Source organism: Rhodamnia argentea, chromosome 8 (genome assembly GCF_020921035.1).
Source record: "Rhodamnia argentea isolate NSW1041297 chromosome 8, ASM2092103v1, whole genome shotgun sequence".
NCBI lineage: Eukaryota > Viridiplantae > Streptophyta > Magnoliopsida > Myrtales > Myrtaceae > Rhodamnia > Rhodamnia argentea.
In genome coordinates this window covers 2,610,492-2,637,636 of record NC_063157.1, presented here as the reverse complement: position 1 = coordinate 2,637,636, position 27,145 = coordinate 2,610,492, and the positions used below count along the sequence as shown (strand labels likewise).

Sequence of the window (27,145 nt, the reverse complement as noted above, 5' to 3'; positions counted from 1 at the left end):
CCGGTTGTTATAGGAGGTCGACTTGTCAAGCTCAAAACGCTCGACCGAGATGAATTGAGAAAAGGCCTCGCCAGATTCATAGTTGCCGCTTTCAAGCCACAATTTCTCTAAATTTTGTCGTGCGGTTTCGAAAAATAAATGTGTTTTACTAACATGAGATGGTTGTTGATAAGTGTTTTTCGAGTTACTTGTTAAGTAATCGGATATAGTACAAATGTACGATGACTGTATTTTTTTATACGAGTGATTAATATTTAGAAAGCGAAAAATATTTTTCTCGTTTTTCGATGTTGGATCGCTTTAGAAAATGAGCCAAGGGAAAATATTTTCCTACTCATAATTAAATTCAGGAAAATTATTCCTCATTTAATAAATCAAAAATTATTTTAAAAATATAATTAGACAACGAGGCTTGAATCAGAAACTTTGCGCTTGGATACCGAAAGCCTTAGTAATGGGACTAGTCTACCAGCGTCCACTAAGGGCAAGTTATATTCATCAAAGCTAGGCTCAGGACCCTAGTATATGTGCTTGGGTACCCGGTGCCCAACCCCGTGTGCCCACACTCCAATCCATCTAGACCAAACTTTAGACCTTAGTGCTCAAGCTCGAGATCTCAGTGCCCATGCATGGGTCCTTGTGCGCCCACGCTCAAATCCATTAATGTCGGGCTCTATACCATGAACTTGGATTCCGAGCTCATCCCAATCAAAGTTGAGCCGGAGATCCCGATAAGCGACCTCGCTAGACTCGAGTTCGAGATTGGGGTTCCGAGCATGGGCGCCAAGGTCCTGGACCCGAGTGATAAGAAGTCAGGAGCAAGCTCGGAGTTCTTTGGTCTCATGTGAACCCAAGATTGGTGTCCATGCTCATGCTCGAGAGTTAGGAATTTGGGTCCGGGACTTCGATGACTATGCTTGATTTCCCGATTTCTCATGTCCAAATCACTAGCACTCAAAATAGCGAATGTTTATTTAGAAAAACGAGATTTTCGGTTCATTTTCAAATTTCAATCAAATATCGAAAACAATACTATTTCTTTAGAAGATAGAAAATTTTCAGAACTGTCTCGTTTTTATCGAGAAACCAAAGGGGACAAGTAAAATCCTCCTAATATTGCTGACGGTGCAAAATGGGCTAAAAAGAGCAAAGTACTCCAAAACAGCGGATTTCGCTCTCCGACCAAAACGAGCGAGGGTCGAAGAAATCTTGCCCCTCTCTCTCTCTCTCTCTCTACACGTTCCTTTCGTGGATTTCTGACCCTGCGTTTGATTTCACACCCACTTCTCCTTTCTCTTTCTCTTTCTCTTTCTCTTTCTCGGGAAAATCCGCAAGGCCTATCGATACATCGATTTTCCCCTCTGCTCAAATCGCCACCGACAATGTCGCGGGGCTACGAGGGCGCGGTTATCGAGGTAAGCAAGCAAACTGGCGTCGTGGAATCCAATCTCATTCGTCGCTACTCTTCGCCTCGTACTGCTGCGGTGCTGCTCTGTGTTCTCTCGGCTGATGAGCTCGACCGCACAAGATCTTTCTTTTGTTTTCCCCTGTTTCGCAAGCTACGCGGTTTTGTCTTGTGATGTCTCGTGGCTGCTGATTATCTTGGTCTACGTCGTCGCGATCTTCGTGAATACCCAATTTCGGAACTGCAGGTCGTCGCTAGTTTCGTAGGGGTATCGGTGTCTTTAGGAGTTCGTCAAGCGTGATGATGACTTGCCTTTTCTGGGGGATCTATGGCTACTGAAAATTCGTCTCTCTGAGAAAAGGGCTTGGCATGGTTTCTAAGAGAAAATAGTTGGAAGGTTCCTTTGGGTGGCGATGTCTATAAACTAAGGAGAAATAAAGCGGTTATGCTTCGCAGGCCTCGACTTTTCGTTTTTTTCCCCCTTTCTTTTTGCCTCGTAACACCTTTTCTTTTTCTACCCTTTATGTTAATTCTGAAGGAAAATGGGACATGAGAGCAGAAAAATGCAATCTTTCACTTTAAAGCTGTTAATTTTCTTTCTTGGGCATTGGTGTCAATTGCTTAGAGGCTTTTGTGTCCGCTTTTATCAAGTCGGATTTGTCTTTTATTTGAGTCATTTTCTGTACAGCAAGGAAGCAGAAAAGTTGAAGTCATTCGAGTTCATTAGATCATCTGTCTTGCCTTCCCTTATTTACCATTGATTTTCTGGCAAATGGATGGATGGAATTAAGATAGCAGCCGAATTGCAGGACTTATAAAAGTAGGAAAGAGCCATAAAAGCTTCTCTTATTGTGGTTTGGCATAGGGAAGATTTAATATATTTCTTGGATTTACGACTTTTTCAGCATCTACATAATGGTTGAGGACTTCATCTGTATCCATATTTGGGGCTTGAGACTGCGACTTTTGCTTTGCTTCGAGGGTTTTTCGTTTTAGTGCTCTTACTCTTCATATCATCTTTGTTTCAGGTCTTGTTGTAAATTTGATCCAGTTTGAGAACAACTGAAATGGAAGGTGACATTTTTTCGGGCATCAGTAATGGAACAGCAGTCGATGCCAAGACGTTGCAGATGTTCCAAAAGAGCTTTCTGCAGGTTCAGGGCATATTGGATCAGAATAGGTTACTGATCAATGAGATTAACCTAAATCACGAGTCGAAGATCCCGGATAACTTGAGCAGGAATGTAGGTCTGATTAGAGAGCTGAATAACAATATCAGAAGAGTGGTAGATCTCTATGCTGATCTTTCCAGGTCATTTACTAGGTCTGTGGAAGCTTCCTCCGAGGGGGAATCTAGATCAGATGGTAAATCCGTTCCGAAGAGAATTAGATCTGGGTAACTAATGAAGGAAGGATTCCCCTCATTTAATCTTTACCATAGAATAGACCATGCGATGAACAGGGAAGGATGCATCAAAATATTGGATTGTTTTATCCACTAGTACAGTAGGCTCTTTCTCTTTCTTCACCTGTCATTACTTGAATAAAAACATGACAGTCATGCAAATCTGTAATTGTAATCAGTAAAACTCATCTTATGGAGGTTCATATCAATTCTTCCAATTTTGACTGGCCAGTCTTGAGTTTTATGTTATTTTCCTAATTGTAAGATATCGGGCTTGGATCACATATTGGCCGAGACTTCGGTGTGGGTTACACATGGGCTTGGGCTTAAAGATGAAGCGTGGTGCTGGAGGATTTTTTACTCTGGTTGTGAAGACTTGACTGATCTTGACCACTTCTCTATTAGTTTGGTTGCTATGAGAGATGGATCTGAATTGTCAACCTTCTTTTCCTCGTGTGAAATGAAATCCCCATGACATGAATATGCTGATTGATGGTTACAGGAATGGTTTTGGTCTATGATGTTCGTCTGACCTAGGCCTGGCTTTCTTTCTTTTCCACTTTGTGTGTGCATGATCCCTTCAGCCCTGTATATGTCTTGGCTTGTGTTAAACATGCACTCCCCGTATTGGTTTGGAATTCCTTAAGCCCTTTGTTGAAGATGCTTTAAGAAGACGCTTTGGCTTAAAAACAGAAGCTTAGCTTGAGTTGTGTGCCGTATGTTAGATTCTCATTTTGCCCGTGGTTACCCTTTGTCTTGAATTTTGTCTCATTTAGCAGGGACACAGTTTTCTTGTTTGCGCATTTGCTTTAGTTGTATTTCAGTTTGACTATTTTCAATATTCTTTTAACTGCTCCTCAGTTTTCTTCGAGTAGTAGACCTATTTGTTAGCTGTAGGGATGGGGTAAAATGTTTCTTGTATGCTGAATTGTCCTCCAGATTAGATAGCATGTAAGGAAGAGCTTGCAGGTGATCATGGGATGAAATTTACCAGAAATTCATTTACTCTATTCAATTTAACTTGCATTTACGCAGAAGTGGGTGGAAGACCATTATAATGAATGTCATAACGGGTAGTGTCTTTTTCAAAGTTGGCATACTTGTTAAGCTGTTGAGTTCGTGGAAGATAGTCATCTGAATTTGTCTGTTAAGACTATCTGTGACTTCGTGCTATTGATCTCCGACTGCCTGAATGCATGTCTGATCGCATCTCTACAGATGTGTGATTTGATGCTCGCATATTCCTTGATAGGCTAAGTTGCTTTTTATTGGTGGGAAAAAGCTGTATGCTGTTAAACCTTTTGGTTTCTACGGTGCAATCATGTGATGGGTCAGACAACGCAAAGTTTTGTGTTGGAAGCTTACTAAACGTATTCTTGGCCACGGTCACATTATGCGATGTTTCTGGTGTTGTTGGAAGCCAAAGAGATTTCAAATACTTTCAATCAAAGAACTGGAAACATGTGAGCACAGGATATACGTTCTTTTGTGCAATCGGGTGGCATAAGATGGTAGATTAGAATATTATTTCACCACGTGAATTCAAATATCTCAGTCTATTGTGCACCAGAAGCTTCTGGTATTGTCAAACAACGCCGCAAACTGCGCTCTCATCTAGGCAGCTTGATTTGAATTGTTGACGTGATTGATTGGCACAAGCGTTCAAGAAGTCCGGAGGAACCGGAGCTTGTAAGGAACATTTCCATCCGGGAAAATCTTTCACAGGGATGTATCGACGGATGGTCCCTTTTTCAATCGTACCGTTACCTGCCTCTTAACCGGAGAACTTGTAGGGAAAGCACGAATTACCTGAATCTGGTCAGGGCATGAACTATTACAATGTCGCATGTTTCAGCGTACTTAAAATGTGGGAGTTATTTCTCTGTGTTGCCTGCTTCATGGGGTGTATGGAATCTGTGGGACGACGACTTTCCGAGATCTTTGTTTGGACCACCTGAAATCTTCATCCATGGAAGAACGTGTGAAAAGCAGGAACACATGTAACATGTAAGAAGCTAGGCATTGCGTGGAGAGAGTGACGGGAAGGAAAGTCGGGACTCGATGCTTCTTTGTCGAAAGTGACCGGCGTTGGAGACTTTTTTTCTTTCGTTCTTCTTTGTTCATGGATTGACTTTAGGGAATTTTACTTCCGCTCCGCTTTCGGATGCTCACTAACTTACGAATCCTCGGTGCAACTTGCCAATCTAGTGCTCCACATTTACAACTCTAGGGGTACTAAGATAGGCATCCGGGTTTTTCCACAGATATCTCCTCGAGATACCCTTATGTGACATCATGTCATATTCGAGTTTATTCTATTGCAATTTCTTTGGAAAAAACATCATGTTATATAGTCATTTCGAAATTTTTTATTTGTGATCGTGCTGGTGATTTGACACTTTGTATAGGGATTGTAAGAACGTGGTGGTACGACTTGTAAGGACGGAGAATTGGTCTCTCGAAATGCCCCGCATTTGTTTGTAACCAAAAAGTTTCCCATTCCTTCCCAACCATCATGGCACATATCATTCTTTTAAGTTGGTAATTTGAAATCGATTAAATGAAACGTGGCGCAAATGTGAATTGTTAATCTCGTTGCTAAATTTATTAAAAAGAACTTGATAAGTAATTCACATGTAATTAGTAACTTCATGCAAGAGATGGTGAATTCAATAAAAGTTGGTAAGTTTTTAGAGAGGTTGATTACTTGGAGACGACCTAATCAATGCTAATTAGTGATCAAACGAGAGCGGATGATGTAAAACTAGTTATTACTTTCATAAGAGATGATAGCTGCTGAGTGTCTCAAATAAAGCCGATCACGTGACACGTCATTAGGAAAAGAGGCCAATTTAGAATTGACCAAATAAACATTAGAAGTAACTCGGAATAAAATACAATTATCTAGGGATAACGACATCACAAGTGTTATAACTTTCAAATGACTGTGCAGAGACCTTTCTTTAGTACCATAGTTTTTTTTTATCACTTGAGTGCCACGACTTTCGTACGATACTCACTTCAATGCCATGACTTTTTTTTCCAATCGGTTGAGTGCCACATAGCTCTTCAATCGATCACTTAAGTTATATTAATTTTTAAAAAATATTCACCGCAAGTACCATGCCACGCCGGATTTACAACACTTGGGTGAACCTTTTTCTGAAAAATGTGGCACTTAAGTGGTTAATTGAAACTTGTAGCAATCAAATGAACATTTTTTAGAAGCCACAACATTCAAGTGATCGGAAAAGAAACGGCTACGGCATTAAAAGTGAGCGTCGTACCACGATTGCGGTACTTATAATGTCCTTATCTCCGGCTATCTATAATTAACTTAATTAAAGGCAAATTATAACTCACTGAATTAGGATCAATATTTTTTTTTTGGGGTCATAATGAGGATCAGTTATTTCATATAAAAGCTGGATAATATCAACGTTTGGGAAGTTATGCAAAAGAAGTCCACAGTCTATGACATTCTTGGAAATTCATAAATAATTTAGAAAACGTCAAGAATATAATGCAAGAACCGGTAACTTACCCAACATTTTACTAGATGATAAATTTACTAGTCGCTTTTTTGTTACCGAGGACCATATAAAATGGTCAACAAATGAACAATCTTTTGTCCTTTTTTCGCGCATGCAGCGCTGGCTTTCTGCCGACAGTGCTACATTTTTTTTTTCCACACGTACCTGTCATCCGACATAATCGCGACACAAAACATATCCTACTTAAAGAGAAAGACTTGTTTATTCCAACTTAGCGTCCATTCACGACCCGACCGATTCGGTGCAATTCCGCTGCTCACTCCTCGTGATATTTGGTCTTCCTCGATCGATCAGTTTGTATTCTCACTGATCTCGAAGTTATCACATGATGCGAAAATTGGATTACTCAAAACTATAATAAAAAAAAACCAATCAATCACGCAAAATCTATGTTAACCACAGTCCAAATTGATTGAATCTATGATTGAGAGCAATGGAGTGGAAAACATAAATTGAAATTTGTGTATAGTGAAAAGTATGTGGGCCTATTTATAAGCAATAAATTATTGTGTACAATGCTATTAATGATGATCGATCAATAATATCTTACATATATCAATGACTCCACAGGTCTAAAAATAATGAATCGATATTCCGTTTTGTTGGCGAAAAATGAATGATTTAAAAAAATAATTTTTAGAAAATTGATTTTTTATTTTGCTTTACATAAATGAATAAACGGAAAAAAAAAATCACAGTCCGCGATAATAATTTGACTTGAATTTTATTAATTAATTATTTCAACCAATGTGAATACTCGCTTTTAAAAAAAAAAATTTCTAATGGTTTATTTTTGGCTAAAGAAACGGGTCGAACCGAATCGAACCGAAGTCTCCGGCCAATCCAATCTCCTCGGATTCTCGTTAGACATCATCTGATTCTCCCAGACTCCCACCTGCCAATTTCCACCACAAACCCTCGCTCTTCCATCCCAATCCTCTCGACTCTCGAGCTTTTCCCTTTCTTTCACTCTCTGATTCCTAATCATGGCCTCGCGCCTGCAATTGCTCGCCACGCCCTCTCTGTTCTTGCAGTCCGGCGGAGCCTTCGTCGGCCGATTTGTGGCCACGATGAGCGAGTACAGCTCGAATCTCTGAGTTGTCATGGTCCCGTTCGTCGTACCATTTTGCCTTCATTTGTTGCAGTTCGGTGACCCTCTTCGCTTTTGTCTAGTTTGATCCGAATTGGAATTGGAGATCGATGATGCTTCTTCTTTTTCCACCTCGTAAATGTTTCGACTGCTTGCGCGCGTGGCTGATGGAAATTCGGTGGAATCAGGAGAGTAAGGAACGGATCGATGATCTGTAGCTGGAGGTTTTGCTCCCCTGCAACTGTAAAAGACGGAACTTTTGTTTGAACGCGGATCGGACTGAGATCCCGATGGAGAAAAGAGATGGATCTAGAGACGAATGAGGAGCGTGTAGCTCATAGTTTCCAAGTGGAAGATGAACTTTAGCGAGGCGAATTCGTGCATTATGTCAGGATCTAGTTTCCGTCTAGCATGGATCTAAACTGGAGACCTTTATTTAGAGTAAGGAGTTAAATATGAACATCGTGATTTCTTCTTTTGGTGATTTGAAGTGGGTGCGTTTTCGCTGAGAAGTCTAGTCTTTAGCATTCATAATTTAAGTCCTCTCTTCCCTAGTGACTATGGTTGAGAGGATATCAAGAATGCTCACATTGATTCGATGGGAGTTAGTTAGTCTCTCTGAACGGCTCATTCAGTTCTCGGAGTTCGGTAGCTCCCACATCGTACTCATGAGTTCTGTTCGTTGTTTATCGCGACGTAGCAACCGCCTCTGTGAATTTTGCTCGAGTAGCACGGCTTTGATCCCTTCAATTTTCTAAGGGTAGTTGAGAACCGGTTGCAACTTCCGTCCAAGATAATCTTTCTGTGCTGATAATCGGTCACAAATGAAGTAACTTGAGGCCTAGGAATCATCCGGAGATGCTGGAACTTTGATGATTTGCCCAATGGCCATTCTAAATTCTTTTCGTGTTGCAATTTTCTGGTGGTTATTTTGCCGGAAATTTCTCAGTCTTACTCTGCATCCGCCATCATTTACTAATATGTTGTTAACCAGGCGTACAGCTTTCTGCTGCAGAGACAAGACACTGAACATTAACCACGTTTGTTGCTTCCCGCAGCTTACTGCGAGCAGAGAATCGGAGGGTCCACGGGCCAAGGGGGTGTGTGATATTCGAAGATGGAGTCACGGGCGGAGCAAGTCCGCGAGACCGTGGGCTCGGCAAAGGCGACATCCTCCCCGCAACGGGAAAATCTTAACTTCGAGCCCGGTGCACTTGTTTGGCATGATCGCTGGCGAGAGGCTGCTTTGGGTTTTAATTGCAGAATGGGTTGTATGAGATCTGCTGCATTCACAACGGCAGTTTAACTGATGGCTAAAGTCTCTGAACACCTATCTGACCGAAAAAAAAAAGAGTCTGTGAACACCTCATAGTGATGGCTATTGCTAGAGCTAATTTCAATGCACGGTCCCTGTTTTCTTCTTTTGCCTGGTTCTCCTGAACTTGTTTCTTGCATCTCTTAGCTTGATCTGATCATCCTAGTTTAGCCTCGTACCGACAAGGAGAAAACTTTTATGGTGTCCCGAACCCTATTGTTGCGTTATCCGCTCTCGGCGTCAATGCTCGATATGGTGTCCCGAACCCTATTGTTGCGTTATCCGCTCTCGGCGTCAATGCTCGATAGTGTATGTATCCGGTCTATGTAAAACTAAAACCAGTGTTATTAGTTGGCAATTTGGGATAATCTTAGCCGGCAATTTGCGGGGGCCATCGATGCCCCCATTCGCTCGATCGATTTTGAGCCGAGTTTGGACAACAGTTTCATCCAAAACCCTCATGTGAACTCGGTTTTTTTTTTTTTTCCTTTCCTGTTCTATCATATTTCTAATTTACTAGTCACGTTGTGTTGGTGCTGGTTGAGAAATCTTGCTCTGTTATGGCCGCTGAGGCAAGTCCGAGCGATGGTCATATCATTTGAACAATTTTTTTTTTTGGGTTGAAAAACTAGTTAAAGACTGTCAAAATGGGGAAAGCGAACGAAGACCTGATGATTGACTTCGCAGTTCGTAACAAGGCCACACCCAACTAATGCGGATTCCAACCGAAACAATAAACTGCAGCTCAGAGACGGTTCGAGTCCGGAAGCGTGCGCGACGATAGACTCAGCGTACTCTAAAAGCAAGAACCAAACACAACAAGAAAAGAAGGTGAAAAAAGAAAGAAAGAAAGAAAGGAGTGAAAGGGAAAGCCCGAAACAGCGAAGAGGGAAAAAGGGTCGCCATATATCTCCCGGCAAATTCCATTTCCTTGTCAATCAAGTCTTTTCTCTCTCTGTCTCTCTCCCCTCTCCGCGTGAACGCGCCCCCCGAGTCACCAACTCAGTTTCTTTCGGTGGTTTCCCTCAGTCTTCAGTGGCTGAGTCGAGCTCGGTCAGCCCCCGCAGTGACGCCGGTGCCTCCTATGGTGAGTTCGGAGTTCTCTGGCTCCACAATTGAATGACAGTCATTTCTTAGTCCAATTGAACTGGCGTGTGTCGATTGATGCTTCGCGTGGGTTTCGCTTTCGCTTACCTGGATTTGACTTGGTTGTGTTGCGGATTCGATCTTGCAATGTATGTGAGGAGGCTCGTGCATGTTTTCCTTATCTGTTGAAGGCGTTGATGATGGGTTGTTCGTGCTGTTAATTTGACGTGGGTTTTTAGCGATTACTTGAATTGATGATCAGGGGCGGAATTAATTGAGTTTGATGCATGGGAGAGATTTCTGTGTTCGGCAGAGGAGGATGATTTTAATAGCTAAGTTTCTGTCTTGAATTTGTGAACTTTGAGGGGAAATGTTCTTACTTTTTCTTCTTTGGTAATTTTTGAGCTTTCAGTTAGTATATTTGAGTTGCATGTGGTGGATTTTCCATGGAAACAGTGGCCGGAGCTGAGGGGGTTGATGAAGCCATGTTCGAGGATGGCCGGGTTGAGAAGACGACCCCCTCGAATTCACCCACAAAGCAGATTTCAGACCCAGTCGTCTATAAGCTCGTCCGGGTAATTGATCTCCTTGCCATCCTCATATTTATAATTTTTCAACAAGTTATCATATTTGTGGCTGCACTTGGTGTTTGGGTATTGTGTTTGATTATGTGACCGATTTGATTGTGCCAATGCCTGCGGTAATGTTACATTGTCTGGTACTCTCTCGGATGTCTTAGATGGAAATGCTAAGTAGAGTCATAGACATGCTGTGCTAGGAGTATATGCCATCACAATGCAGTAACTAGCTGAACTTGTCAACTCTTAGTAGACATTCCATGTCTGCTGAAGTAGTTGGGGACACAAAAGCAATGACCTTTGATTAATTTTTGTAATCCATAGAAATAAAATGTAATTCAATGTAGCAAAGCTGGCCTCTTATTGGCTTTTTTTATATTCTGGCTTAGATTGTTATCTACAGCTGTTATCTTGGATTAATGTTTGACATCCCTTTTCAGGTTAAAGTTTATCGTATTCGTGAATGGAAGTTGGTATAGTTGATTTAGAAGGCTAATACTGACATTCCATGAAAAAGTAGCAATTATATGCTGAAAATTTAGTTTTTCTTTCCTAAACTGGAGGAGCGAATGGCTATGCATTCGAAGTAGACATTTGAATGGATGCTTGGTCAATGAAATTTTGTTGCTACCATCCATGACCGATATACTGAGGATAAGACCATCGTCATATTTGGTTTATAATGGTGGTAATTGCCAATAGTATCTCTGATCTGCCAACACTGACCAGCCATTTATGTTTAGAGGAATTATCAAACCAGAACCACATTAGACAGAAGTTAAGAAACCAACAATCAAAACTGACTAGAATGTAGTTTTTGGTTGCTTCGCTTTTCATTTGCTTTCAAAGTAAATTTTCTGTCTTATCTTTGTGAACTGTAATCCACATATCGTCAATTACAGATTCGGACATGAAATAAAGATGCCATACAGAGTCATCCGTGGGCATTTCAATATTGAATTAAAAGAATTCTTTTTCGTCTTTTCAAACCAAAATCATCCAGTGAACTAACAGAGTGAATTTTCTGCCTGGTAAATTAAATGTGGAGATTTGTACTTTTCTTCCCATTGTTTATCTTGCGCAGCAAAACGTCTTCTGCTTTCACCTTATTATCTTTAATGGTTGTCAGGTATCTAATCAAGGATATGCCTAACCTGGCCTTTTAAAAGTTTCATTGGACTTCGTTTTAGGAATTGAATGAAGCATATCAATCTGGTTCTGCACAAACTTAAAATTGCATAATCCATGAGATTAATCAGAAACTGTGGGAAGTTGTTCAATTGGGATAATTTTAGTAATCCCGACCATAATTTGTAGGCAAAATTTTCAATGGTAGGCACGCTGGTGACCTCTATGGAGTATATTTGGCTTTCTTTGTCCACTATGCGATTCCTTTTGATGGAAGACAGAAGGTGGAACAAGATTACCTTGTGTGGGTATCATGTTGTGTAGCTCTCACCAAATCTTTTGCAAAGATTTTCATTTCTCTATTGCATTGCCAACTTAACCTTTCTTTCAGTTCATTCTTATCACTAGTTTACTTGGTCTTAGGTGGAAGGTGATGGGAGACTAGTGCCTGCAACAGATGATGAAATCATGGAGGTTGTGGATCTGCTCAAAGACGACAACAGTGAAATGCATATTGTTGCAGAGTCTGGGCAGGCCGTGGGAATTTCCATTGACGATTCTTCCTCTGGCAAATCTCTGTCAGAGCTGTCAGGTTCGGAGCCGTTTGTTTATACTGTCTTCACCACCAGCACAGTCAACACAGTGTCGAAGACCTTTCTGGCATCAAAACTGCCATTGCTTCTTTGCAGCTCATGAAAATACTTTAAAAGATGATCATGCCCTTCATGATTTAAAAAGGAAAAATTGTGTGTCTAGTGCCTGAATATCTGTTTGTAATTCCCTTCATCCTTTTCTTCCCCATGTACTCATTGTGCATTGAATTAGTCAATTTCACTGAATATGGAAGCTTCATTCGACCTTCTTGCTTTTCTTCTGCTTTTTGGTTTGACATTCGTGATGTCAGCAAATAAAAGAATTTCATTTTTCATTCATTTTTTTCTTTTTCGTTCAGAGGAGTATCAGTTCGCTCTTTGCTTATTTTCTAAACCTGAAGTTTAGAATGGCATGTAACTCTCTTAAAGCGCAGTTGTTTTTCTTAATGTGGGCTCTGCAACTTACTGGACAGTTAACATCCTTGTCAGATTTCTAGTTAGACATGATTGGATACTAGTATCAGAAAATAATGTTTGTGGCATATACAGTTGGTTCTATTCCACCTCACTGGTTGTTTTCCCAGGTTTTTCCAAGTTTGAGGATGTGTATGCTGATGCAGAGAATTTGGAAGCACCGACTCAGGTGCTGATTCATTTGAATTTTTCCTTTTCTTCATTTGCAGATTGCGCAAATAGAAACTGGAGGGAGCAGTGAAATACTACTAAGTGACTTTAATATGTTAGTGTTATTTTTTCTATCCTCCCGAAGTATGATACTAGTTATTTGAGATGGCTAATGATCATCATATATTCCAGATGTTACCTCTAGTTCCATTTCATAGTGTGTGATGCCTTTTTCATAGCAAATGGTTGATGTGACAGCCGGAATGGTAGTGTTAAATACAGCTGTATGATACTGAATGTGATTGTTTGCAAGTTTAGGCTACTACTGAGCTTCTTATATAATCTCATTGTGCTCGTTGAGCAAATACAGTTTATGTACTAGTAGAATGATAATTATTCTGTCGACAGCATATAAATGTATGTCATTGGGTGGGCTCTAGTAGTTGTGGGTTTGCTTGTGAATCGTATTTCTCTGAATGTGTAACAACCCCTGTTTTTCCGAGTAGGTGTAGTTGGATTCGTGTTTGTGGTTACTTGACTACAGTCTATGTTCTTCCACAAAACTGAAATTGGGCACCCTATATTTTCGTAAGGATATAATTTACTTGCTATTGATTATAAGCTCCTATTTGGTATTTGAATGCAGGAAACTGCTGCTCCTGTAGCTCCTAGTTCGGACATCGATCAGATGAAACAATCTGTAGACGCTGCAGAATGCTCAAAATCTCCAGATCAAATGAGAGAAAGTGAGTTGTCATGTGCTGCTACCAGCTTGCTGCCTGATTTTTCGAAATTAAAGGGAGAAATTTGCCTAGATCATCTATCTATCAGAGAACTACATGAAACTTTTAGGGCTACCTTTGGGCGAGTGACTACTGTCAAAGACAAGACGTGGCTGAAAAGAAGAATTGCCATGGGATTGACCAACTGTTGTGATATTCCAAGTACAAGTTTTGTCATTAAAGATAACCAGATACTGAAACTTGGTGAAGAAGAAAACTCCAACAATGTTAATTGTGCTGTTGCAACTGATCAGGATGTTGTGGCAATAGATGACCAACAGACAGACTCGGACATTTCTCAGAAAAAGCAGTCGGAAGATTGTCAAATAATTTCTGGAAAAAGATTAAACTGTGAGTATATTGAGGATTCTCTGCCAGAAGTTCTAAATCAGGAGCAGAAAACTGTCAAGAGATTACGGAAGCCTACAAAAAGGTATATCGAAGAACTTTCTGAAGTTGAACATCATGAGCATACTGGGAGGTCAATAACTCCAGCTAAAAGCTGTGGAAGGGATTGTCCAAAATCCTGTGCTAGACCTGCCAAAAACGTCTCTCCTGATAGTAGAACTTATTTCACAAGGCTGGATTCTGTAGCCGGTCTACGGGTCCCATGTGTTTCTCGGGTCAGAAGAAGCCGTCCCCGTAAAGATATTATGGCTCTTGTGGTAATTAGCGGACTCTTATTCTTTTAAGTTACAGTCAAAGCTTGATACTTTGGGATCATACACTTAATAATTTATCTGTTCGTGTGTGATTTCTTTGTAGAATTACATTTCATGTGACTATGTACAAAAATAAGAGTAAAAGTCAACGCTTACAAGAGGAAGTGATGTGTATTATCTTCGAGTGGAAACCTTTTACTATCTTGTCTTATCATTTGCATGGAGCAATTATCAGGGAGTGAAATAACTCTAATTGATGCTTCTTTTGCCTGTACTCGGTAGGGATTTTATCATAGTAGTGGGGGCATGGCTGGGAAATCAGTGAGCAAGACTCTTGGAACCAGTTCTGATCCTAAAAAGATACAAAACCAAGTAAGATTAGACTTTTTGTTTTCATTTTATGGATTGAAATCTTGTATATGGACTTCGAGTATTTCATCTGGAGAAGTAGATTTTTTGTTACTCAATCCCTGAGTGATTCTTTCTATGTGGATTTTGGTTGTAGATGTTGTATCTGCATGAGATCGTGTAACTTCATGTTCCAATGTATTTGTTGCTCATCTGTGTGAGAACATTTAACTTCACGCTCATCTGCGTGGAGTTCGTGTTTCAATTTGGAACAGTAATGGAGTAGTTCCTGTGGCAAAACCCGGGAGCTTGACTCAATATGTGAGAAGGAAGCTGGCACTGCTGATACAATTCTTTAATTTTTTTCCCCATCTTCAACTTCTGGACTTTTAATATCAACACAGAAAATGGGTCTAGGGTCGAGCTAGAAGAGGAGATCAGGAGGTTAATAATACCAAAAAGATGCATGAATCTTTGTCATAGCTTTGCTCGAAGAGTATGTTTATACATAGAACTTCGCATGTTATTCTCGAGCATCATTAAATGAGATGCAGAGTCTTAGTCTGTCTTGGCTGTGGTTACCCTCACATTAAGGTGGTAGAAGTCATAGTTACAAACATTTGACATTGCTGGAGGTGCATAGTAAGAGAATAATGGAAAATGGAAGTGTGACCAGTAGACAATCTCCTGAGATTTAACACGTCAGTGTTCTTCATGTTCTTGTTTCCTTGGAATTTTTATGGCCAGGGGACTCAGAAACTTTTTGTGAGAGGATTTATTCACTTGAGGAAACTAGTTCGGAGAATTTTGGATTCTTCTATCTGTAGTAAGATTAATGTTCAGTCTGTAAATTGTGGTTCTGTTTCTCTTGGTTCAATAAGGTGAATGAGAAGGGCCTTTTGAGTTGCAAATCTTTTACTTTGGCAGTCTTTCATTAGTCTTTTCGTGCCATTTGTTTGTTGAGATTATCTGATCATATCTTGGTTTTGATTTTTGAAGAATTATAGGTCCAATTGGTTAAATGCACTAGTTTGATTCTTACTGGGCTGATTCAGGGTATTGAGTTGGTGGAGAAAGATAACCAATGCTTGGCCATTGATAAAGTTGAGCCTGAGCAGAATCTTGAGGCGAAGCATGGAGATTCATTGGATGATGATGCATCAGAAGACAATATAGTTACTGTGCCAACGGCAAAAGGTGGAATACGAAGGAAACATCATCGAGCTTGGACTCTTGCAGAAGTGATGAGACTAGTAGAAGGCGTTTCAAGGTATGGAGCTGGGAGGTGGTCTGAGATCAAAAGGCTTGCCTTTGCATCCTATTCATACCGTACCTCTGTAGATCTTAAGGTATTTCATTAACTACCCTTTTGTCTGGTTTAAAAATTAGCGTACTCCTTTTTTGTTCCCTTAAGACTAGAATGTGTTCTCCAGGACAAATGGAGAAACTTGCTGAAGGCTAGCTTTGCACCAGCACCTACAGATAAAGTGGTAAGCAATTTCTTTTTTTTCTCCATGTCTTACCAAATATCTCACATGGATGTGAGATTGGGGACTTGGGTTCGCTTTCTATGTTTCCACTTTCAGGTTGTTTTACCATATGACCTGCTTTCTTTATGCTTAGCGCTAGCAAGTCATGCCTATAGGCATATTTATTGGTCTACTTGCATCCAGAAACAGTTCAGCTATTAAATGGCTCATTTTTTTTGCGTGTGAATGCTCCAGATGAATCCAAGGAAACACGTGTCGATGCCGATCCCAGCTCCGATCTTGTTACGGGTCAGAGAACTAGCCGAGTTGCATGCTCAGGCATCACCAAATCTGAGCACGAGCAAGTTAGTGGGTTGTGGTGGAAGTGTAAATGGGACCAGATCAGGTTACTTGTAGCCATTGTAAAATAAACAGAGATTTAGTTTGTCTAACTTCGAATAAAACCCCCCCTGAAGTAGCAAAGTTCTCAGACTTTGAGCGGTGCAATCGGATGGATCGCCAGATGTAAGTATCTAACTGTTGATATCTCTCCTGATTTAGATGGGTAATCCTGATTCACCTGGTGGGTCGAAACGCCGAGTCTGTTATCTGATGCGGTATCGATGCATATGATCACAGGAACGGTTCAGCTGCGGAGCTAGATATGCATGTAATCCGTATTCTGTCTGAAGATGGGAGCCAAAATACTAAGGCTAAGCTTGAGAGACTTAAGACCTAGGCTTTTACCTTCTATTTTGTTGTGGCTTAGTATGCCATATAGATGTGCTCTGACTGTTATAATCATTTCTCTCCTCTTGGGAAACCCAATTTAAGGAGACCTTAGTTCTGCTCTGCAGGAACGTTCTTGATGATTAATTTCTGACCTTAGTCCACGTTGAGTACCAGAGTGTGAATCCGAGCGTCGTCTATTTACCCCTCAGGCACAATAATCAGGTCTAAAGGCATCTCATAAGAGAAAAATCAAATGCCCTCAAAATTATTTCCAACCAAAGTCAGTCCTAGAGGAGACAAAGAATATTTTGGAAAACTCACGCATTTTTACCCTCGGAAAAAGAACATTCACATGCACTCCATAAGGGTGATCAGTTTTAGGATGGAGAATTCTCACCCTAAAATCGAGAATCAATCATTAGGAATCGGTTTTGCAAAATGGGAAATCGCAAATCACCCTCTTGTTACATGGATCCATCCGAGAGTCAAACTACCAGTTCGATTCTCGGTGAATCCATGGAACTGCTCCTACCCATTATTACTTATGTTCTGTTTCATCATTGCATAATGCCTTTGGAAAGGAGGATGAGTTGCCATACTTCCTAGGCCTCTGTAGACTAACCCACCATTTGTTCTTTTGGTTGACTTCTTAATGCTTGTATGCTGCAGGGACAGTGTGTATTCTGAATTTTTTTTTTTTTTGGTAAGGATGTGTGTTCTGAATTTTTGTAGTTGATATATACGTTTATATGCTGAATAAAACTTAACAATGATGTTGAGATATATCTCAAGAGAGAACCTTAAGTGAGATAATTTTGAAGAATCACAACATAGATTGCTAAGCTTCAATTAAAAAAAATATATCTATATTATGTAAATAAGTTCGGTTTGGTTGGTCCAGTTGGGTGATTTTCACTTGAAATCGGGAATCAAGTTAGTACCCGTTGGTTTCAGCAAATTGGAACAGTGAACCGGGCCGGTACTCGATGGGAACCATGCCAAACCAACCGGTTGGGTACGGTCTAATTTGGAGGGATCTCGATTTTGTTGCACACCCCTGGCGCTCAATACACATAAGGCTGACTCATGGATACCAATAGATGAGTTTAGTTCTGTTTTAAGCTTCATCTGATTGAAGGGTCCATATGAGTTGGGCTCATATATAATAAGTGCACCTGATTAGCTCTCTCCGAACTCCATTCAAGTACTAACGCTCCATTTGTTTTGCAAGAATTAGATGATTTGAAAAATATTTTTTAAGAAAATGAACGCTTGTATCTAGACATGGCCACGGGTTGGTTTGGGCCTAGAATAGGCCCATGGAATAACCGGAATCGGGCCGTTGATAAGAACCGGCTCGGCCCCTCACGGGCCGGTTACGATTTAAAAAATTTCGGAACCGGCGGTTCCGGGTAGGTTCTGAACCACAAAAAAAAGGGGGGGAAAGAGCCCCTCAACGGTCAAAATGACCGTTGCATTACAAAGGCCATTACACCCCCTCCCCCTTTTTTTTTCTTAAATTTTTTATAAATACCATTCCCCCTTTTCATTTTTTGTCACAATTTCTCTTAATTCTCTCAAATTCTCTCAATTTTCAATTCTCTCAAATTCTTTGAATTCTCTCGCTCGGGAGAGTACATCCAACTTATGGCAACACTTCGACAAGTTACATATAGGAGGAGATAAGTACAAGATAAACTGTAAATATTGTACGAAATCATACAATTTTAATAAAGGAGACGGCTATGGAACATACTGTCAACATCCGACGCAAAGACATACAACGCAAACGGGAATCAACATCAGGCAACAACAAATTTCCGAGTACATCAATCCTAACACTTTTCATTTATTTCGTTTAAGTGATGAACTTTATAAAGAAACATTAGCTCAATATGTTGGCATTGAACATTTATCGTTTACTATTGGTGAAAATTTTGGTTTGAATTTTTTGATAAATACTGCATGTACTCCGCAAGCGAAACCTGTTCCAAGAACTACTTTTAAACGCGAACTTTTTAGGGTTTATAAAAAAAAAAAAAAAGGTTTTTCAAAACTTTTTTACGGATTTCAATGGACGTGTGCATATAGGTAGCGACATTTGGAGTGATCCTTGGCAAATTCATTTTTATATGGGTATCACATGTCATTGAATAGATGACGATTGGAACATTAAAAAAAGAGTACTTGCATTTCGAGTGTTTGATGAAAGACATACCGCCAATAATATTTATAGAATAATTAGGCAAGTTTTAGAAGAATATAATTTGATTAATAAATTTTTTTCAGTTTATTTTGATAATGTTGCGTTAAATACCGCTTCCATTCCCGAGTTAGAAAATATTTATAAACCCTCTTTTGGAGGATAATTTTTTCACATTAAATGTGATTGCCACATTTTAATTTTATGTGTACAAGATGGTTTACGAACTCTTAAGGCTTTTCTTACCCCAATAAAAAGAGCAATTAAATTTTTATGGAGTCGTCTCCGAGTTATGAAAGAATGGGACAAATTTTGTAAATCACATGGACAAAAATAAAAAAGATTTTCAAAAGATGTTCCGACTCGTTTGAATTTTACCTACGAGTTGCTTCTTCAATCTTTTGCTTATAAAAATTTATTATGTGCGTTTATTTCAAAAAATATTTTCGAAATTAGTTTGCTCCAGCAAGATTGGGTTTTTTGCAAAATTTTTTTAAATTTTTTGAAAGTTTTTGATGATGCAATTTATACTTTATCTGGTGTTTATTATCCTACTACACATTTATTTTTAATAAAGTGTGTTAACATTGCTAGTGTTTTTTGTGAATATGCAAAAGATGCCCATTTAGCTCCGACTATTATAGCAATGAAAACAAAATGGGTGCATTATTATGCCTGCATTCCTATTGTTTATTTGGTTGCTATTATTTTCGATCCACGTACTAAATTATATGGTTTGTATGATTATCCCAAGGATTATTATTATGATTGTTTACATTTGAATGAAACAAGAAATATTAAAACTATACAAGTAGATGTTAAAGACGCTATAATAGCATTATATAATTAATTTTACAGTATATATGGTTTAGGTGATAGTGGATCTTCTCAACTTAGTACCTTACAAAGGAAGGGGAGTGGTAGAGTTAGTGAGGGTACAATTTGCTCATTAGTAAGTAAAAAAGATAAAAGGGAGCAACATGTAATATTTTCGAATTAGAAAATTATTTAACCATTGCTTTTGAGTTCCGTATTTCGAACATAGCACAGATTTCAAAATTCTGGAGTGATGGAAGACTCATTCAACCCAATTCTCAGTTCTCGCTCTTATCGCAAAACAGATGTTAGCAACCCCTTTTTCAATAGTTGCGGTTTAACAAACATTTAGCGCTAAAGGATTAATTTTGAACGATCGTCGTTCAATATTAAATCCGGATGCTGTGGAGGCTCAAGTTTGTGTCGATGATTGAACAAAGGCTAAATTTCGACCACAAAAGTTGGATCGAGACAACAAATTCTTCAATGATGATAGTGGAGATACTACCGCCACGGGTACCATAACGGGTAGCGACGATTGACGATGAGGTAAGTTGGTGTTATCAAAGGTAAAAGAACTACATGAGTTTTGATTCTTCTATCCCCAAAAAGATATACAAGCGCTTAATGATAATTCATTAAGTTTAAGCCCCTTCCCTCTCCTTTTTTTTCTCCCCAAAATTGGTTACAATGTACAATTTGATTATCATTTATAATTGATAATTTATTTTTTTTATTTCATAATTTATTGTTTTAAATTAAATTTTAAAATTCTGAACTTGAATCGGCCCGTAACCAACGATTTCGATTCTGATGTAAGCATGGCCACTAATCAGAACCATCGGTTCATGAATCGGAACCGGCGGTTCACGGCCCGTGGCCATGTCTACTTGATCGTCTAAAATCATTAGTCAATGAAAAATGTTTTTATGGTCAATAGGAATTTGTTTCTAAACATATTCATGGATTATGAAAATATTTTTTCTTAATTTATTTTTATAAGTAACACAAGTAATCATTTTTAGAAAAATATTTTTCAGATCATTCATTTTTCGCGAAATAAACGAAGTCCTAAAAATTCGACCCAAATGAAAAAAACGACGCCCGAAAAAGCCCACGGCTTCGGGTGGGGGAAACATGGGCCTGGACAACGGGCCCAATTGGGCCCGAACTAGCACATAACGCGTACCCACCAAGACAGGCCAGAGCCCGCCAGGCCCGTAATGCTCGCTCGTCGATTGTTGTCATTCTCCTTCTCCTCCTTCTTCACTCTCAATTCTCCTTCCAAAGCTACTTCTCTCTCTCTCTCTCTCTCTCTCTTCCTCTCTGCTTCGCGGAGTTTCACTCCATTGACGACGCCTAGCGATTCAATTTCACCGAGCTTTGTAAAGCTGACTCCACCTACTTGCGAGCAGAATCCAAGTCTATAAAGGACTCGAGGTACGCTGAATATCCTCGAGCAATTGATTTTTACCGATGATTAGCTGACTGACGATTGTACGAGCTTCGCTGTGCGTGGCGATACACGCGCGACGGTTGCTTCCTTCTTCCTCCCCTTCGATAGCTCCTCTAGTTTACCGAATGTCTTCTGACGATTGATTCCGGCGTCGAGAGTCGTGGTTGTTCGTCGGTATTGCGACGTTCCGTTTCCTGAGCGCATGTTGTTGTCTCTCGATTCCGCAGATTGTTGCCTTTGAGCAATGGGGATCATCGAGAAGATCAAAGAGATTGAAGCCGAGATGGCTCGGACACAGAAGAATAAGGCCACAGGTTCGTGTTTGTATTTTCTGCTCCATTACGTATGTACTGAACCTTGTTGATACGCTTGGATTTCGGATTATGTATAATTTGAACTTAAGATTTCCGACTTAAGAAGAAAGTAATTTTGTCCATGCTCTGTCTAATCAAAGTTGATGTATGTCGTCGGGTTATGTCCTTGCGATTTTTTTTTTCCGTGTTTTCTCGTCTCTCTTAACTTTGTTCGCTTAAATCTTTTGTGTTATCGGTTTGTATTATTGTCCATTTGCGCACCAGAAATCTGCTGGTCATTGCATTGGTAGCCCTATTTATTGTTTGTTGTCCTTTTCCTTTTTTATAGAATGCATTATGGAATGTGCGATTTAATTTTGTGATTTTAATGTGCAGAGTATCATCTTGGTCAGCTCAAGGCGAAGATAGCAAAGCTAAGGACACAGTTACTGGAGCCTCCAAAAGTATGATGATTTCTTTCTTTAGTTTCACCTACTTATATCCGGAATCGTTAAGATTCATTTAGCCTAGACTTCCATGTAGAGAGGATTAACAAAACCCAAGGTTTACTTTATACTGTTTATGGGTTCGATATAGTGGTTGTAGCAAAAGTAAATTCACTTTTACGATTAACTTCCTGTTTTCTTCTTTTCTGCTAGATTTACTTTGTTCTGTAGCTGGTTAGAGTCGGGGATTTGCTAATCGTCTTTCAAAATGCTTTATCAGGGTTCTAGTGGAGCTGGAGAGGGTTTTGAAGTTACGAAATATGGGCATGGGCGTGTGGCCCTAATAGGATTTCCAAGGTTTGCTATCATCAATATTATTTGGTGCAGATTTAGTCTTTTTCTGCATGATTTAGGAAGCAAACCTTCTAACATGCTACTGATGTTTTATATGTAGTGTGGGGAAGTCAACACTTTTAACCATGTTAACTGGCACACATTCAGAAGCTGCATCTTATGAGTTCACAACACTTACTTGCATTCCTGGAATCGTACATTACAACGATACTAAAATTCAGTTGTTGGACCTTCCTGGAATTATAGAAGGTGCTTCTGAAGGCAAGGGACGTGGTCGGCAGGTATATCAGTAAAATTCTCATGAAGGATAGCATATGCTCTCTGTTCAATTGTTATTTGCCAAGCTAGATTAGATCTCCTTTTTGCTACATGATTGCAATTTCCATATTTGTGGGCTCAGCCGAATGGTTATGGAAATTTCTCAGGTTATTGCTGTTGCGAAGTCTTCCGACATCGTATTGATGGTTCTTGATGCCTCCAAAGTAAGTGATATGTTTTAGAGGCAGCAGCAAGTTTTTTTTGTTTTTTTGTGTGGGTAAAAATCCCTGCACTGTGTCGATGACTGCATGGAACAATCTGAGCAAAGAGCTGAATCTGAAAAACATAAGCTCAAGTGGAGGTTTTATATATTAATATCGATGAACTCCCATAGACCAAGATTGGATAAAGGATGTATTTCAGATGGCTAACAAGCAATGGTACTCAGGGACATCTAGCAGATGCTCATCATGTAACATCTAGCAGATCCTCTAATCAGCATGATGTAGTCAGCTAAACTGCATGTGCTGGTAAGAGCATCCTAGGGTGTTGATTATAGCAGAGACCAATCAATAATTAATTGCAACTTTTCTGGATGAAATTTTTTGTCCTGATCTTATTGGATGCATTCCTGTTTTTGTATATTATACATCGACTATATTCTCTTGCCCCTTTGGCATGGAGGACTAACATCAAGGTGTGAGAATTTGTTCTCTGCTGTACCTTGTGCTTGTTGTCCTACCTCGCAAGTAATTTCAGTTGGTTGGACTGTGATTCGCAATTTACACTTCACATTTTTAACTTGCAGCCTGCCTTGATCTTTGTTTACTATAGCCTTGTTGCACTTGTTTGATATTTTCTTGAAACTTTGGCAGAGTGAGGGCCATCGGCAAATACTGACGAAGGAGCTGGAGGCTGTGGGTTTGCGTTTGAACAAGAAGCCACCTCAAGTGAGTTTCTTTGGAGCATCCTCTTCTTTTTTCCCCCTTGCCCAGTTACACTTTCTCTTCCATGATAGTTTTAAGTCTCCTCGAGTGAACTGATTTTCTGGTTGCCTGGGATAGACTGGCATCCTACTCGAAATGCCTTTAGTCAAGCTAACCTCACCTTTAGCACGTTTTTAGTGATTTGAGTCAACAAGAACTAAGAAGAGTGCCCAGTCTCAGACATCAACACTTCTGCATGTGCCAACCAGCCGTGAACAGTAAAAAAGCACACTTGACATCAATCATGATTAGCTTGGACATTCTAGTGAGGTCATAAACTTGAGCAAAGAAGAAAAAACCTAATAGTTAGGAAACTCTTGATAGTCTGTGTGTAGAAAAAGAAAGTTGTTTTGGCGTGTTGACAAGATAACATGATTGAAGATTTGGCTTTTTGAAGAACCCATGAAAATCAATCCTTGGATGGAGGACATTACTAAGAGCATATTTCAGAAGTTTTTGGGTCTGGTAAAGCCACCCAAACTAGGCTGATGTTCCAGTTCCCGTATAACAAGTGAGGTAACGGGAGGGCCTTGGGAATTGACCTCGAGGATGAAAAGGTGGATCTCTAGCCATTGGCGAGTTAAAACATTGTTACTAGGAAAAAGAGGAAGCAGTTGTAGCTGTTTCGTTCTTAAGATGATTTACACGCTACGAATAATATGAGGCTTTGATATGGAGTCAAAGTTCTTGACGCATCCATTTGGATGAAAACAATCTATGGGTTAGTTGATGATTGTTCGTGATTAAAGATCAGATGAATATGCTTTTTTCCTTTCAATCATATCAAATGGTACTCAGCTGGTAAAGCTTGGAGCTTACTACTGGATTTAACTAACAAGAACAAGTTGAGGGTGGTTCTTTGAGGATGTGTTTAGTATCAACCCAAGACCTGTGGTTTATTTTCTCTTAGCAGCGGAAGGGGTTCACTTGATATATTACAGTAGTAAATTCATGCTCAAGGTCTGCACTAATGATATCTTGTGATTCTTGTCCAGCTTTTGTGTTATTTAATGGTCAAGATGAACTATGCTTTTCTGAAGGCATTTAAACATTTGATGAACAGCCTTCAAGTAGTTAGTGAAAGTGTCCTTTCTTTGAAATACGTCTCTGTGATTCTTGGACTTGTTTGTATCAAAATTTTTATATCATTGGCAGATTTATTTTAAGAAGAAAAAAACTGGCGGCATTTCATTCAACAGCACTATGCCTCTAACTCATGTGGACGAGAAGCTCTGTTATCAGATTCTACATGAATACAAAATTCATAACGCGGAGGTACCAGTCTATCCTGCCTATACTTTTGTGGATTTTTGTTATTCAAAGTAATGCTACGGCCTTATAATATGAAATGCAGTCAAAGGTTGAACATCTCTGTCGTTTTGTGTGTGTGTGTTAATGAGAATATATATTTGCAATTGTGAAAGTTACAAAAGTTGATTGCTGCTTGGTGGTCATTGATTCATTGATAAAACTTAAATTCTTGATCATGGTTTTTGGATTGATGATTTCCATAAACTCAATCCGTACAAATTTCCTGTTGCTTTGGGTGTTTTGCATTGTAGACATGTTATATTTTGATGATTGTTCTGGAGTTCAAAAAGAACCTTATTATGAGGTTAATCGAACTGGTTCCAGGTGCTCTTTCGTGAGGATGCTACTGTGGATGATCTCATAGATGTCATTGAAGGAAACCGAAAATACATGAAGTGCATATATGTTTACAACAAAATAGACGTGATTGGTATTGATGACGTGGACAGGTTGGCCCGGCAGCCAAATTCCGTTGTTATTAGCTGCAATCTGAAGGCAAGTTCCGTTTGTGATTTCTTACAGTTTCCGCTGATGGAGTTATAGCTTGCTTTTAGGTTAGGAACTTCACATTGAATCTTTGGAGAGTGTTTGTGGGGGCATGTAGAGCTGCCGATGCCCTCTTCTAAATATCATGACAATCTTTACGTGTGTCTCTGATGCATCCTCTATTTTCTCGACTTGAGCTAATAATCTTGTTCTTGTCCAAATTGTTTGGTATGTGAAGCAGTTTGTACATCATTAAGGCTCTATTTGTGTCGCCGAAAATAGAGTATTTGAAAAATATTTTCCTAAAAATAATCGCATATATCGTCTGAAATACTTAGTCAATGATAAATATTTTGATTGTCTACATAACAAAAGATGAAAATATTTTTCATTTATTAATGTTTGTAGATGATATAAGCGATCATTTTTTGGAAAATATTTTCTAAATCACTCATTTTCCGCGAAACAAACAGAGCCTAAAGAATTCTTGTTGTTGTCCCAAAGAAATTGCTTTATAGGATGTGTTTTCCTTGTAAGAGGTTTCTGTTAATGAGCACAATGGGAGCTCAGAGTGTTGTTGTTAATCCAAATGCTGACTGACTGTAGGATCTTTTGAGCATTTGATTTCACAGTTTGAGGCATATGATAATATATGTTGCTCTAACAATGTTCACGCTGTCAGATCTGTTTCCAATAGCTCATCGGATCTGACATTTCCTATTTTGGAAAATTAATAGCTTCTGCTTTCATGATCACTCGAGCAGCTCAACTTTGACCGACTACTTTCAAAGATTTGGGAAGAGATGGGGCTCGTTAGAATTTACACAAAGCCACAAGGCCAACAACCAGATTTTACTGATCCCGTAGTTCTTTCCACAGTATGTACATCCTGCCATTAGAAAACCCGTAGACAATAGTTTGGCGTGAATTTTCTCTAATTCCCATCCATTCTTTCTTTCTTTTACATGGATGTAGGATAGAGGAGGCTGCTCGGTTGAGGACTTCTGCAACCACATTCACAGGAGTTTGGTGAAGGATGTGAAGTATGTTCTGGCATGGGGTACTAGTGCAAGACACTATCCACAGCACTGTGGTCTCGGTCATGTTCTCCAAGATGAGGATGTTGTTCAGATTGTCAAGAAAAAGGTCAGGAAGAAGTTCCTACATTCTCTACCGTCCTCTACTTCTTTCTGCCTTCTTGCACTCTTAAACTGCCACTTGATTCCATGTCCATGGACGGGGCTCACAATCCTTGGAATATCGTTGCAACTAGACAAGCCCAAACTTGAGCTAAACACCATCTGTGTTGAACAGGAAAGGGAAGATGGAGGAAGAGGAAGATTTAAGTCGCACTCAAATGCTCCTTCTCGAATATCTGATAGAGAGAAGAAAGCTCCTTTGAAGACATAATTTTGCGAAGCAAGGGATCCAACAGGATATTGAGGTGGGAATTATCAGTCACCAGGCAATTTTGATCACGTATTGAACTCCTGTAGCAACTTGAGGTGGTGCTCGATAGTTCTGCTTATATTCGCGAGAAACCACATTGGTGGATCATGAATCGATGAAGGATGTGATCTCTCTGAGTTGATTGAATAACTTGGAAGCACGAACTCTCTCCGATATTCAGTCATTGGTGATGTCCTCACTCTACTTTAATTAGTGAAATAGTCCAGGCTTCTTGTACGGTATCGTGATGGGGACAAGATTAAGATGGATCTTTGAAGACATAAGCTCATTGTTTAGTGCTTTTAATTTTGTTTGG

General features: G+C 39.6%; 3 protein-coding genes across 7 annotated transcripts; all 3 read left to right on the top strand.

Annotated features, from left to right (window-relative positions):
- The first annotated feature begins 1,170 nt into the window (after positions 1-1,170).
- LOC115737879 (protein ELF4-LIKE 4) lies at positions 1,171-3,019 on the top strand. 3 transcript variants are annotated; one of them, XM_048283278.1, is made up of 3 exons: positions 1,171-1,415; positions 1,653-1,847; positions 2,434-3,019. In XM_048283278.1, the coding sequence occupies exon 3, from the start codon at positions 2,473-2,475 to the stop codon at positions 2,803-2,805; it is 333 nt and encodes a 110-aa protein (XP_048139235.1). In that variant the 5' UTR covers positions 1,171-1,415; positions 1,653-1,847; positions 2,434-2,472; the 3' UTR covers positions 2,806-3,019. The 3 variants fall into 3 exon arrangements, with proteins under 3 accessions (XP_048139235.1, XP_030526134.1, XP_048139236.1); XM_030670274.2 differs by lacking the exon at positions 1,653-1,847 and having other exon boundaries at positions 1,177-1,415; XM_048283279.1 differs by lacking the exons at positions 1,171-1,415; positions 1,653-1,847 and adding an exon at positions 1,885-1,992.
- A 6,422-nt stretch (positions 3,020-9,441) lies between these two features.
- On the top strand, positions 9,442-16,688 carry LOC115737871. 3 transcript variants are annotated; one of them, XM_030670259.2, is made up of 9 exons: positions 9,442-9,856; positions 10,312-10,430; positions 11,985-12,153; positions 12,739-12,797; positions 13,425-14,225; positions 14,505-14,594; positions 15,626-15,919; positions 16,004-16,060; positions 16,295-16,688. In XM_030670259.2, the coding sequence occupies exons 2-9, from the start codon at positions 10,341-10,343 to the stop codon at positions 16,454-16,456; spliced, it is 1,722 nt and encodes a 573-aa protein (XP_030526119.1). In that variant the 5' UTR covers positions 9,442-9,856; positions 10,312-10,340; the 3' UTR covers positions 16,457-16,688. The 3 variants fall into 3 exon arrangements, with proteins under 3 accessions (XP_030526119.1, XP_030526118.1, XP_030526117.1); XM_030670257.2 differs by having other exon boundaries at positions 9,444-9,856; positions 10,268-10,430; XM_030670258.2 differs by lacking the exon at positions 14,505-14,594 and having other exon boundaries at positions 10,268-10,430.
- Positions 16,689-21,044: 4,356 nt separating this feature from the next.
- LOC115737873 (developmentally-regulated G-protein 2) lies at positions 21,045-27,135 on the top strand. The gene is made up of 12 exons (XM_030670262.2): positions 21,045-21,230; positions 21,474-21,560; positions 21,936-22,003; positions 22,266-22,342; positions 22,440-22,620; positions 22,765-22,821; positions 23,473-23,547; positions 24,739-24,858; positions 25,219-25,389; positions 26,145-26,258; positions 26,356-26,526; positions 26,695-27,135. Exons 2-12 carry the CDS (start codon positions 21,491-21,493, stop codon positions 26,788-26,790), a joined length of 1,200 nt encoding a protein of 399 aa, XP_030526122.1. The 5' UTR covers positions 21,045-21,230; positions 21,474-21,490; the 3' UTR covers positions 26,791-27,135.
- Positions 27,136-27,145: the final 10 nt, after the last annotated feature.

Bases quoted from the DNA above. Each gene is read 5' to 3' on its own strand.
- LOC115737873 (XM_030670262.2), top strand. From the start codon at position 21,491: ATGGGGATCATCGAGAAGATCAAAGAGATTGAAGCCGAGATGGCTCGG. The intron at 22,004-22,265 runs GTATGATGATTT...ATGCTTTATCAG, and splicing joins AGTTACTGGAGCCTCCAAAA to GGTTCTAGTGGAGCTGGAGA. The intron at 22,621-22,764 runs GTATATCAGTAA...GAAATTTCTCAG, and splicing joins GCAAGGGACGTGGTCGGCAG to GTTATTGCTGTTGCGAAGTC.
- LOC115737871 (XM_030670257.2), top strand. From the start codon at position 10,302: ATGGAAACAGTGGCCGGAGCTGAGGGGGTTGATGAAGCCATGTTCGAG. The intron at 10,431-11,984 runs GTAATTGATCTC...ACTTGGTCTTAG, and splicing joins TCGTCTATAAGCTCGTCCGG to GTGGAAGGTGATGGGAGACT. The intron at 14,595-15,625 runs GTAAGATTAGAC...GGGCTGATTCAG, and splicing joins CTAAAAAGATACAAAACCAA to GGTATTGAGTTGGTGGAGAA.
- LOC115737879 (XM_048283278.1), top strand. From the start codon at position 2,473: ATGGAAGGTGACATTTTTTCGGGCATCAGTAATGGAACAGCAGTCGAT.